Genomic DNA, 14,199 nt, shown 5'->3' with positions numbered 1-14,199 from the left:
GAAGTAGAAATTCTCGTTCTACTTGATTAGAGAATGAATAGGTCGAACCTACCACACCTGATTGTCAATGGTTCATTATCCATATCCGAACTATTCTAATCCTTTGCTCTGAGGTGACACAGTCATATATAGGCGATTAGTGATTTGTTATGTAAGTTAAATTTGTAATAACTTACATGTTTATGCTCATCAAGCATTTATATATCATATTTGGTTCCAACCGTATATGAAGGTAGGTGTTCAGACAAGGTGATTACTGTTGAATACAGCATACTTATCAATGACTTCTATTCTTCAAACTCATTTATATGAAACTGCGGGTAGAGAATCAAACCTTCTACCTACTTGATTTGTCATGGATGGAGTTAGAAATGAAGAAAGCAACCTCCATTTCATAAAAAGCATAGCAGAAATCAAATGTCCGCATCGAAGCAAGAATTGATTCTATTCATGATGGTAATTCCTTCCTCCTTTTCTTCTCAAGAACCTATGATGGTAAAACTCCTCAAAGGACAAGCGGTGCACTGCAAAAACAGAGAAATCTATCATGGACAGCTCTAGAAATGATTCAATAGTGAACGAGTACATTCACTCAGTCTGTATAAGTTAAACCTGGATTTAAAGAAAGTAGTCTTGAACATATATCTACACAGTCTGGATGTAAGTCCGGAAGGATAAATTGAGAGAACGGAAGGCATGCACATGACTTCATGTTCTGCAGCAACTGAAGCAAGGAATATTCTGAAAAAAGATTTTTGATATTATATTGTAAAGATTTGTACTTCAGGGAAAAGGTCCAACCTGAACATTAGTCCTACCACGGAAAGGTGGGTAACCATTTAGAAGCTCAAAAAGAATTGCACCAATACTCCACATGTCAACCTAAATAATCATGTCTCATTTTTCAGTATCTTCTAATTTGTGTGAGGAAAATGACAACAAAATTCTTACCTTTTCATCATATCCTTGGAATTGAAGAACTTCTGGAGCCATGTACAATGGAGACCCACATACTGTCTCAATATACTGGCCTGGTTGCACACTTCTGTTTTTTTATGAGGAAAATAATTCGTTAGATTTCCTGACAAATAACATTTTGTTAAGAAAATTCTGGCACAACTGTTTCACAGAAAGGAAAAGAAAATGAACTAAATATACATTGGTCTGCCTAAAAATTTGACAAGAAAAGCTTTAACCAGAGTTTTAATTTACCTTGATAATCCAAAATCAGCTATCTTGAGAACCACAATAGCGTCCTGGTTCTGGCCAGATAGTAGAATGTTCTATTCTAACAAAGGGATCAAAGTAAGCTAATGTCAAGGGATTTTAGTGCATGAGAGCCAAATACGAACTGTTTCATATGTAAAAGAACTGCAAGTTTAAACACTTCAGGCACCTCTGGTTTCAAGTCTCTATGAATGATATGGTGGCTGTGCAAAATTTCCAGACCAGCCCCTGCGTTATATAGATCAATGACATTATTTAGATCTAAAGATAGATGTTGCATCATAGTTTCTATTCTACTAAGAAACTGCTTTTGAATGATAAGTACCTAGCTGTTGCATGAATCTTCTAGCAATATCCTGTTTAACTTTCCCATGCCTTTGAATATAATAGGCTAGATTCCCTCCAGTGCAGAACTCCAAAACCAGAAATATACAATTTTCAGCCTAAGAAAGGAGTGAGTTAGCTTCTACTTCATAGCAAATTGAGTTGGAAATAATAGAACAAAATAAGACACCTTACATGACTAAGGAAAATGGCCAAAATGGGCAAAGAAAATACCAATTCTTTTTTACCATTTGACCTTTAAGACAATATTTATACTTGACCATACCTATTCCCATCTACAAGTTCCATTGCATGAATCTGCGATGCTGGATAGTCGAGTATCAATCAAAATTTGGTTAGATTACTTGAATATTTGGGATTTTATATTCTCAGTGAGGACATTTTGTATAAACTACAATGTTTTATATCAGTGTTGGCTTGGTGACCGTAAAACAAGCAGTCTTATCATTTTATTATGCTATGGAGGACAGCTTGAGAATTTAATGATAGTGAACTGTCTGTCCTCAAATTTCTTCTTTCCCATGCCTCTCTTTTATTTATGAAGGAAAAAAAATACTAAGGGCAACAAGGGGACGCAACCAAGACAATGGAACAGAAAAGAAAAAGAAAAAGAAATATAAGAGAGACATTATTTACAATGAGAGGGTCATTCATGATTATGCAACATTAAAGACATTCACAAATACCATACAACATACCAAAGTTCAAGAGTTCAAAAGCCAACAATTAACAAGATCAAAGAGTGATATTTCATTTCTCTCAAAGGCTCTTTAATTATGTTTCTCTGGAACTGTCCAAGTGATAGATGGGGAATAAAATCCTTTTCTTTTCTATACTAAAGTGTATACCTCTCCAAGCCTGCAGCTAACCAAAAAGGCCAACAACGAAAAGGACCATATTCCTCAACTCCATGCTCAAACTACAATGCAACAAGTGATTCACTGTTTCAGCATATTATTCACAAAGAAACCCCAATTCACCAAAATCTAACCCTTTTTTTAACATTGTTCATTACCAAAATCCTTGAAAGCGAGTTTATAACGTCATAAATTAACAGTTCAATAGAAATTATTCTATACCATAATTGCTATTTCTAGCTCAAGCAAGATCATAACGGAACAGGCATATACAAGAAAAATTAACAACACAAGCGACTATTTTATGCTACATAATTTCCTTGTTGAGAAGTACCCATCTCCAATTCGCCAGGTGCATGACCAATCCAAGATAAATGAAATGGGAATGCAAATTAAAACCCAAAAATCAATATCAAAACACAGAAAAGCAACCAAAAGACAGAAATTTTCTCCATTCCTTATCTCAAATACCCAAAATAACAAAATGAACCAAGTCTATCACTCTATCATCAACAACACAACAGAATCAAGCAACAAGCTAATGAAATTTAGCTACAAGGTTCAAAAGTCACGACCAACCAACCTCAAAATATTCGAATAGGCGAATGATATTGGGGTGATTGACAGAGGACAAGAAATTAAGCTCACAATCCAAACAGTTCCTCAAGTGTTTGTTTAGTTTAGAGAGGTAAACTTGCTTCACTGCCACTTCTTGACCGGTAAGTCTGTGATTCGCTTTCCATACAGTGGAGAGAGAAGTCTCTCCCAGTTTTGATTTCAGTATATAGTGACCAACGGTTGAAGAATCAGAGAAACCGTGCTTCGTTTCAAAGTTCATTTGGGTTATGAGAGGTGAAGCATCGGATCAGAATTGTAAATTATCTTGTCCTTCTATCTGATAGACATGTAACCCTTCCAGTTCCCGATAGTTTTCTACATCTGCTGCCGCTTTGCATATGCCAAATGCATAAATTTATCTCGCGGAAAATATAGTGACCGGCTATTAAAATTGCTTTTCTAATTTTGAATCCGAAAAGAAAATTAATGGGGTAACGTGTAATCGTAAACTACAAGGAAGTATTGAAATAGTATCGTGTAAGATTTTAAAAGAAGATCGATGGAATTGAAGAATTTTTTGAAAATTTTTATAAATTTAATTGAAATTTTATATAGAATTTTATGAAATTAGCTAGATTTTTTTATAGATTCCAATTGACTTTGATTAAATTGCAGCGATTTTTATATATTTAATCAAAATTAATTTAAGGATCTAATTGAACAAATTAAAAGGTCTGGAGTCCAACTGAAAAATTAAAAAACAATGAGGAATCAAAAAGTAAATGTGTCATCTTTTCTAAAATCTTTTTTTTTTCTTCACTAAAGCCTTACCGCTACTGACAGTGAAAGGCCTGCGATGGCATGCGTCACTGACGGTCAAGAATAGTCACAATGTGGTAAAAAAACTACAGACTTCTCATCCCTTAACTGAACGGTGACTGGATTGAAATCAATCCATAAAAATTTCAAAAAATAATTAAATTAATTCTAAAAATTTGCAATAGTATTAATACTAATTTTTGTTAAAATATCAAATTTTCAACACCTGAATTAATTCGAAATTAATCCAATAATTAATACATTGTTTCACATCTTAAGGGTAGGGATGGAAGTAATACAAGTATTTTAGGTTTCCGCTCCGATCCATTTAAAAAGGATGTGGATAGTTATAAATGGGTTTGGTACATATATGGATAGTGAAATTACTACCAGTAATGGATATGAGTAGTGAAATTACTACTCATAATGGATACAAGTATGGTACATATATAGATATTTGAATACCCCTACCCATTAAATGCTATATTAAATAGGTTAGATAATGGGTACTTGCAGGTACATATTTATTAGTAAAAATTTATTTTAAATAAGTTCGAATTTGAACAGTTAAGATTCGTGGGTGCCCTACCCATTTAAGAGGTATATTAAATGAATTTTGGACAGATACAGGTAGTAGAATTTAAATGAGTTTGAATACGGGTACTTAATTGAGTATTTAAATATTTAGAATGGATATGAGCAGCAAAATTTTAAATGGATACATTCAAAATTCAAGGGTACCTGCTCCGCTTCCATTCTTATTAAAGGGTGTTTTGGATTAAGAGTTTATTAGATTTTAAAAGATTTTTGAAATCTTTAGGTTGGAGGATGGATTTGTGAATGACTCTTTTATTTATACCTTAGCACCTTAAAATCCAACAAAATCAATGATTTTATAAAATCCTACCAAATCAGTAATTTTTTAAATACATCAAATTTGTATGGACTTTTAAAAGGTCATAATTGAATACCGTCATATTTTTATGAATTTTATAAAAATCTGAATTAAATACCACAATATTTTAATAGACTCCAACAAGTCTAGATTGTATACTATTTGAATTTTAAAATCTTTTAAAATCTAATAAAGTCTTAATCCCTTAAGAGAGTGTATTGGATTATGATTGTATTAGATTTTAAAAGAATTGTTGAGTTTAATAGAATTCTCAATAGAGTTTTATAAAATTGGTGGAACATTTTTTTATATATTTTGATTGATTTTACAAAATTATAATAATTTTTATATATTCAATCAAAATTAATTTCAGGACCTAATTGAACAAATTAAAAGGTTTTTGAGCTCAATTAAAAAACTGAAAATAATGAGAGATCAAAAAGCAAAATGCATCATCTTCTCCAAAATTATTTTTTTTCTTCGCTAAAATCTTACCACCGTCAACATTGAAAGGCTTGCAATGGCCAGTGTCACCGTCAGCCATCCCGCGCTCCCAGAACAGTTGCGATGTGATCAGAAGACCACGAGCTTCTTGTCCGTTGTCTCGCTGAAAAATCACATGTATACACACACACACACACACACACACACACACACACACATATATATATATATATATATATATATATATATATATATATATATATATATAAATGAAAACCAACAACCACCACTAGCCAGGATTTGCGTGGACTGCTAGAGGTTATGCAAGGAGGCGGCGCACATCGAGACAGGCTCGATGCGAGGCCCATTGCTTGTGGCTCACAAAGCCCGACGGTCTGGCCAATAATTGCAGACAATTTTGTTCAGTTCTTCGACTGTTTCAAAACTTTTCTAATTTTTTTATTTGATTAAATTAATATTCCCAGAAAAGAACCAAATTAACTCTGAAAAATTTGTAGAAGTATTAATTTTTTTTTGTTAAAATATTAAATTCTCAACACATGAATTAATTCGAGATTAATTCAATACTTAATACATTGCTTTACACCTTAAGAAGTAAGGATGAAAGCGGTACATGAATTTTAGAATACTCGCTCTACTCTGATCTATTTAAAGAGTAATTATAGATTGATTTGGAATGGATATGGATAGTGAAATTAGTACCCGTAACGAATATGAGTAGTGAGATTATTACCTGTAATGGATACAAATAGAGTACAAATATAGATCTTTGGAGACTTGCTACCCATTAACTACTATATTAAATGGGTTTGGTGGTGAGCACTATCCATTATTAATAAAACATGGATTTTAAATACGTTCAAATTTGGATAGTTTAAGATTCGCGGGTACCCTATCTGTTTAAAAAGGTACTTTAAATGGGTTTTTAAACGGATATAGGTAGTAAAAATTTAAACGGGTTTGAATATAAGTACTTAAATGGGTATTTAAATGGGTTTAGAACGGATACAAGTAATAATATTTTTAAGCAAATACATGTACATTATACGAGTAGTTTAAAATTCATGAGTATCCACCCTACTTCTATCCCTATTAAGGGGGATTAAGACTCTATTAAAATTTTAAAAGATTTTGAAATGGAAACATTCTCAAATTGCCTTGAGCTTGCATCTAATATTTAATTCGCCATTTTTCGCCTTTTTTGCCAAAAAAAACTCACTAACTTGCAAAATTGGATCAAAGTACCCATTTTTAAGCTCGAGTCACTGCGTGTGCAAATCATAGCACAAGGGGTGTGTGAAAGGAGTATTCTTAACTCTATTCTCTTGAAAATATTTTTTAAATGTCTTTTCTTCGAAAAGAAAAGGAATAAAAATCAAGGCCTTATATGCTCTCTCTCCCTCCCAAGGTAAAATGTTCTCTTAGGCGCGTGGTCCTCAAGATTCAATTTCCAAGTGGGACTGAGGATTCTCAAAGCAAGCACAACATTGGATTCATTTACGACATCACCCACTGAAGAAGCTTCCATGAAGACAAAAACACTAAATAATGCAAGTCTTTGCCTTCAAATGCACCACCAAGATCTAACAAATAGTTTTTGGTAAGTTGGATTCAACTTCTCAAAGTGTAAGATTAATTCAGTGACAAGAAGAGATTCTATTCAAAATCCTGTTTTTTGCATTTTTCTAATTGTATTATTGTGTTTGACAAATTATAGATGATGGTGATGATGATGAGATGGTACAAAGTTTGAATTTTGTTGTGTTTCTTTGAATAATTGGAGAAAAAACAAATTGTGAATATCATTGAAACAAGAGAATTGGATTATTAGAGTCTGTTTAGTGCTAGTGAGATGCAAAGCAATGGACAAAGGAAGTCTTGAGAGAGAGAAGGGCACGTTTTCTGAAATCACCAATGTCCGACATTAGGGGCAAGACTCCTGGTTGTACCAATCCAAGCAACTTCAATGAAAGATAGAGGTTTTTTCAAAGATTTGATAGAAACAAATCTTTAGGTGCATATGGAGAATTTAAGCTGGTGTAAGTGGTATGGGGTTTGTTATTTGACAAGGCTAAGAGATTAACATACAGCGAAAGAGAAAGAGCAGACTTAGGAATGCGTAGGGGTTTTTCTTGATTTTTTGGGACTTTTCAAATTTTAATCATTTTGTTAAAATAAAAATTTTGAGATTGACTGTGTGCTCTTTACTACCCGACCCAAAAGAATGAGTAATTTGATCTGATTGTTGCAAGTTAATGAGTTTTTTTGGCTAAAAGGGTGAAAAATGGGTAATTGAATATTGGGTGCAAGTTAAGGATGCAATTTGAGCATTTTCCCTGACGTTGAAATCTTTGGGTTGGAGAATAGACGTGTCATCGACTCTTATATTTACATTTAGCACTCTAAAATTCAATAAAATCAATAATTTTATAAAATTCTTCCAAATCAGTAATTTTTAAAATACTATCAAATTTGTTTGGATTTTTAAAAAGTTATAATTAAATACCATCAGATTTTTATAGATTTTAAGAGTCTGAATTGAATACCATAAAATTTTAATTTTTTAATAGACGCCAAAAAAAAAAATTTAGATTGAAAACTATTAAAATTTTAAAATCTAATAGAGTCTTATTCCAATAAGCAGAATTGTAAAATTTTAAAATTGCGAAGTTTTACACATTATAAAAAATGATATTTTAAATAATAATTAATCTTTTCATTCATAAATATTAAAAATTATTATTTTTGATAAAAAAAATTCAGCTTTTTAATTATTTGGTGTAAATTTTAGGTTATATTTATAAAAAAAAAAATGGGTTAATTTTCAATGAAAGGACCTCAACTATAGGGGTGATCAACTATAGGGGTGATCACATAACGAGATACCATCCTCATTTTGTATCATAAAAATATCTAAATTCCCCAATTTGTAACAGTAAAATACCTTTTGCTGCAATTGAGAAATTCCGATGACCGGATTGCCACGTATTTAATGCGTGACATTTTTATTTAATGAAAAAACCTTTTTATTTTCTAGCTCAGCCATTTTCTCTCTCCTCTATCTCAGCGCTCTGACCCTAACCCTTCTCTCTCTCTCTCTCTCTCTCTCTCTCTCTGTTGGCTTTTTATAATAGATATCTGTCTCTATCTCTATCTCGCGTTCTCTCGCTTTCTCTTTGTAGTTGTCTTCCTTGTAGCTTCTAAACCCTAAATCGATAAACACTGCCATATTAGACTTTGAAATTTCATTTCTTAACTATGAGCTATCTGAGTGAATCGATTATAAGTAAGCGAGACGAAGTGCTGCGAAGAGATTGCCGGTATGGGTAGCGGCAATGTTGAAGATAGCTTGGACGAGCACTAATGCAGGAAAAGAGATTTTGGGGCTGTTGCAATTATGGGGTGACGATAATATTTTAGCTTTAGGCTTTGTTTTTTTTTATATAGTTATTTTTTTTCTTTCTAATACTCTTGTTTTGCTTTGTTGTGTTTTAGACAGTATGGCATTGTCATTACAATGAGTGGGCAGACCCTGTTCCTAATGAAAGATCAAGAAGAATTTTTGTGGTTTGCTGAGGAAGATTGAGAAGATTGAAAAAGAGAAGAAAATGAGGCATAGAAAGGCTGTGTGGGTCTGTATTGGGCTTGTTGTCTGTGTGTTTGTGGTTTTGGCTTTATGTAGGGATTGTGGAACTGGAACTTGTAGTTGCAATTAGGCTTTTGTACTGTATATTATTAAGCTTAAACCATGCTTTTAATGAAAGCTTTGATGATTTTGGACCATGAATTTGTGAAGTGTTTATCTTTATTACATTGGTAATGAATGTTAGTTGTTAAACTTGTTTTTTTATTTTTAGTTTGCTGTCATAAGCTTCAGCTGGAAATTGTAGCTGTAAGCATTTAAGTTTTTATTTGTTTTATTTCTCCATAAAATAAGGACTAGTTAGTTAAGGTGTTGAACTAGTTTTTAGGAAGTGGCTTAGTGGAAGTAATGTGTTGCTGAATTGTAGCAGGAGATTTGTTATTTTTCATTATATAAGAAAAACGGTGTTTGTTACTATTTGGAACACACCACAAAAAAGATTGTTAATTTTGAGTGTCTTTGCTTCTTCTTTATCTCTATTGTTTACATTTGGTATCAAAGCCTCAAGATCAAGGCCTGGTTTCAACAATATCTCATTTAGAAATTGAGCGGTCAAGAAGAGAAAGAGAATAAAAACAGAGAGAGGAAATGAGTGAAACAAGCCAAAACACAGGTGCGACTAGAGATGATACCTCGAATGAAGTTGGTGTACGGATTCAAGAGAAGGAGGGATCCGTTACACTCAAATACCCAATGCTGACGAGATGTAATTATGCAGCTTGGGCAATTAAGATGGAGGTATTCATGATGGCAAAAGGTGTTTGGGAGGCAATTGAGTCACCAGAAACTGTTGATAATCGCAAAGATAAGATGGCATTGGTAGCCATTTATCAAAGCATTGGAGAGGACACACAGCTGCAATTGGGTGCCAGGAAAACAGCTGAGGAAGCTTGGATCATGTTGAAAAACATGAATCTAGGTGCAGACAAGGTGAAAGAAGTGAGGACACAGACACTCTGGCGAGAGTTTGAAGCATTGAAAATGGGAGACTCAGAGAGTATTGATGAGTACTCTAGGAAACTCACCATAATTGTCAGCAAGTTGAGAGGCCTCGGCAATACTGTGGATGACATCCAGGTAGTAAAGAAACTCTTATGATCCACCTCTGCAAAATTTCTTCAAATCACTTCAACTATTGAGGAGTTCAGTGATCTCAAAACAAAGTCAGTCGATGAGATCATTGGAGCACTTAAGGCTCATGAAGAAAGATTGCAAGGGTTTGGAGAAAAAGAAGAAACGGTACTCCTCACTCGTGCAGAATGGAAGGCACGAGAGAATGCAAAATCCTCTAAGAAAGAAGGAAAGGATCAAGGCAGTTCTAGAGGAGGCAAGGGACGCAGTCGTGGAAGAGGTAGAGGTCGTGGGCAAAGTGACTCAATCGTGGAGATGAAGGGGGGTCACAAACCCAGAAAAAGAAGTTTAACAAAAGTAAAATTAAATGCTACAATTGTCAGCAAATGGGACACTTTGCATCGGAGTGTTCTTCGAAAGATGAAAAACTCAATCTGACAGAGAAATAGAAGGATGAGGAGTCTTCATTGCTGATGATAGAAACGTGTGAAATAATGAATACACGTGACAAGGAGCCAGACATTGTTATGTTGAATGAAACCATAGTGCCGCCACCAGCAAACGTTGGAGCCGAAAATTCCTGGTACCTGGATACTGGAGTGAGCAACCACATGTCAGGAGAAAGGAAAGTGTTTCGTGAGCTTGACATATCAGTTGTTGGAAAGGTAAGATTTGGAGACAATTCTGTGATAGACATTTGTGGACGAGGGATAGTGCTTTTCAAATGCAAAACTGATGAGCATTTGATATTGTCACAAGTCTATTACATACCTAAACTCAAAAGCAACATAATGAGTTTGGGACAACTTGATGAGAGTGGAAATAAAACTGTCATAGAAGATGGCGTTATGAAGATATATGACAGGGCCAGAAACTTGATCATTATGGTGAATAGACAGTCTAACAGATTGTATGTGGCAAAACTGAAGCTTGCGGAATAGGTGTGTTTGATGGCAAATATTAGTAATGATGGATGGCATTGGCACGCAAGGTATGGACATTTGAATTTTCATTCCTTAACAAAATTAACTAACAAAAGAATGGTTGAAGGCTTTCCCAAGATAACCCAAGTCAATCAATTCTGCGATGAGTGTTTGATTGGAAAACAGCACAGAACTCCTTTTCCACAATCAGCAACATATCGTGTAAAGGAGCCATTGGATCTCATCCATGGAGATTTATGTGGTCCTATCTCACCAGTCACCTGTGGAGGTAATAGATATTTTATGTTATTGGAGGATGATTTTTCACGATTTATGTGGGTGTTTATGTTGAAGAACAAGAGTGAAGCACTGGTGATATTCAAAAGGTTCAAAGTCAGTGTGGAAGTTGAGAAAGGTAAGAAGGTTAAAAGTTTTAGAACTAATCGTGGCGGAGAGTTCATGTCTGTCGCTTTCAAAGATTATTGCGAGAATAAAGGTATGAAGAGATTTTTTTATTGCACCATTTTCACCGCAGCAAAATGGCGTAGTAGAAAGACGTAATCGAACAGTTGTTGAGATGGCCAGATGTATGTTAAAAAGCAAAGAAATGCCTGCAAAGTACTGGGGAGAAGCTGTTAGAATTGTTGTGTATATACTGAATAGGCACCAACAAAAGGAGTTGAAGGAGGTACCCCATATCAAGCTTGGTTTGAGAAGATACCAAAGGTTCATCATTTTAGAATCTTCGGGTGTCTTGCTCATGCCAAGAATATATCTTCACATCTTCCCAAACTTGCTGATAGGAGCGTGAAGACTATTCTGTTGGGATACGAAGATGTTACCAAGGCTTACAGACTCTTAGATCTAAAGAAGAATAGACTTATTGTGAGCAGGGATGTGTCTTTCGAAGAAGAGAAGAAATGGTGTTGGGAAGAGAATGCAAAAGACGAAGATGAGCAAGGAGGAACATTTACCATTCAACTTTCAGAAAAACAGAGCAGAACAGAAGAGGAGAATTATGAACAAACTGAAGTTGATCGATGTGAAAGACAAATAGAGAATTCGTCCTCAACCTCATCAATGCCAGACAGTACCTCAAAGGCGTCATCATCAAGCACTTCAACTCCTAAAAAATTCGGATCTTTAGAAGAGATTTACAAAAAACTGAACGAAGCAGAGGATGAAGCTGGCCTTTGTTTTCTTTCTATAGAGGAACCGACCTCATATGAGGAAGCCTCCAAGAATGAAAATTGGAGGGATGCCATGAAGTCTGAAATTCTGTCCATAGAGAAGAACAGAACGTGGGAACTTGTTGATTTGCCGAAGAATGATAGAGCAATCGGCATTAGATGGATTTTTAAACTAAAGAAGAATCCAGAAGGAAAAATAGTGAAGCATAAGGCGAGACTCGTGGCGAAGGGTTACGCATAGCAGTATGGTATAGATTACAGCGAAGTCTTTGCACCTGTGGCCAGATTAGAAACCGTGAGATTAATTTTGGCTTTTGCAGCAATAAAAAACTAGGAAGTACATCATATGGATGTGAAGACAGCCTTTCTGAATGGAGAACTAGAAGAGGAGGTGTACGTAGCTCAGCCAGAAGGGTTTGTCGACAAAGAAAATCCAAACAAGGTACTAAAACTTCATAAAGCCTTGTATGGATTAAAACAGGCACCGAGGGCCTGGAATTTTAAACTTGATCAGTGTTTGCGATTGATTGGTTTTATTAGATGTCCATAGGAATATGCTCTCTATAAGAAAATCAAGGGTGTTGAAGCTATGATAGTTGGAACTTATGTGGACGATTTAATTATAGCCGGCTCAAACAAACAGTTTATTGCTCAATTCAAAAGGGAGATGCAGCAGAAATTTGAAATGAGTGATCTTGGGCTATTGAGTTATTATTTGGGTATAGAGGTGAGGCAAAATGATGAGTTAATCACCTTATGTTAGGCTGGGTATGCTCGGAAAATCCTAGAGAAGCTAGGAATGGGGGAGTGCAATCCTTGCTCAATTCCCATGGAACCAAGAACGAAGATGAGTAAATTTGGGAATGGTGCTGTTGATGAAACACTATACAGAAGTGTTATCGGGAGCTTACGTTATATGGTGAATACACAGCCTGACATAGCCTACTCGGTTGGTGTGATGAGTAGATATATGGAGACACCAACGACTTCACATCTCACAGCTGTGAAAGGTACTCTTAATTTTGGCTGTGTTTATGAAAAGAAGCAGTCAAATATGGAGCTTGTAGCCTTTAGTGACAGTGACATGGCAGGAGATATTGATGATAGAAAGAATACAACCGGTGTGCTGTACTATCTAGGAGAAAATCCTATAACTTGGGTGTCGCAGAAGCAGAAGGTTGTGGCTTTGTCATCATGTGAGGCCGAGTATATAGCTGCGACTGCTGGAGCATGTCAAGGTGCATGGTTGTGAAGAATTTTGAGTGACATCAGTCAAGTACAAGTGAAATCCAGGCTTAATGTTGACAATAAGTCAGTTATTGCGTTGGCGAAGAATCCTGTTTACCACGATCGAAGTAAGCATATCCATACCGGGTTTCATTTTATTCGTCAATGTGTGCAAATTGAAGCTATTGAGTTAGAGTATGTGAAAACAGATGAACAGTTGGCAGACATTTTAACAAAACCTCTTGTAAGGCAACGTTTCCTGGAGTTAAGGGAGAAGATTGGTGTAAAGTTGCTTCAGCAAAGTAAAACAAGTTTAGGGGAGTGAATGTTAGTTGTTGAACTTGTTTTTTTATTTTTAGTTAGCTGTCATAAGCTTCAGCTGGAAATTGTAGCTGTAAGCATTTAAGTTTTTATTTGTTTTATTTCTCCATAAAATAAGGACTAGTTAGTTAAGGTGTTGAACTAGTTTTTAAGAAGTGGCTTAGTGGAAGTAATGTGTTGCTGAATTGTAGCAGGAGATTTGTTACTTTTCATTATATAAGAAAAACTGTGTTTGTTACTATTTGGAACACACCACAAAAAAGATTGTTAATTTTGAGTGTCTTTGCTTCTTCTTTATCTCTGTTGTTTACAGTGAAAGAATATTTCATTCATGTATTGAGAACATAATTTGTAAAATTGTTCCTTTGGGCCATATGTTGATACTGAGAATATAACTGACATACATAAAGAAGAGATAGAAAAGTAAAGAATACAAGTTGCCTGAAATTGATTGAAGAATATAGTATAATCAGACAATGATTATGAACTGAAATTCATTAAAATGATAAAAAATGGTCATAAACTGAAATTCAACAATATAGTATAAAGATGATATTACAACTTGCAAAGATAATGATCAACAATGATCATGAACTGAAATTCATTAAAAGTAAAACTGAGATTACAAAAAAAGTGTGTATTGTTTAACATATTGAAT

General features: G+C 34.6%; 1 protein-coding gene across 1 annotated transcript; it reads right to left on the bottom strand.

Annotated features, from left to right (window-relative positions):
* Positions 1-127: 127 nt before the first annotated feature.
* On the bottom strand, positions 128-3,488 carry LOC149497763 (protein kinase family protein). Its single transcript, XM_089719880.1, is given in 9 exon segments — positions 128-480; positions 482-524; positions 613-724; positions 802-882; positions 952-1,045; positions 1,213-1,283; positions 1,397-1,455; positions 1,553-1,670; positions 3,013-3,488. Coding segments are annotated over 9 exon segments (900 nt in total). The 5' UTR covers positions 3,268-3,488; the 3' UTR covers positions 128-413.
* Positions 3,489-14,199: the final 10,711 nt, after the last annotated feature.

Source organism: Jatropha curcas, chromosome 3 (genome assembly GCF_041381405.1).
Source record: "Jatropha curcas cultivar XTBG-Jc1 chromosome 3, XTBG_Jcur_1.0, whole genome shotgun sequence".
Taxonomy (NCBI): Eukaryota; Viridiplantae; Streptophyta; class Magnoliopsida; order Malpighiales; family Euphorbiaceae; genus Jatropha; species Jatropha curcas.
This window is presented reverse-complemented; position numbering and strand designations above follow the sequence as displayed.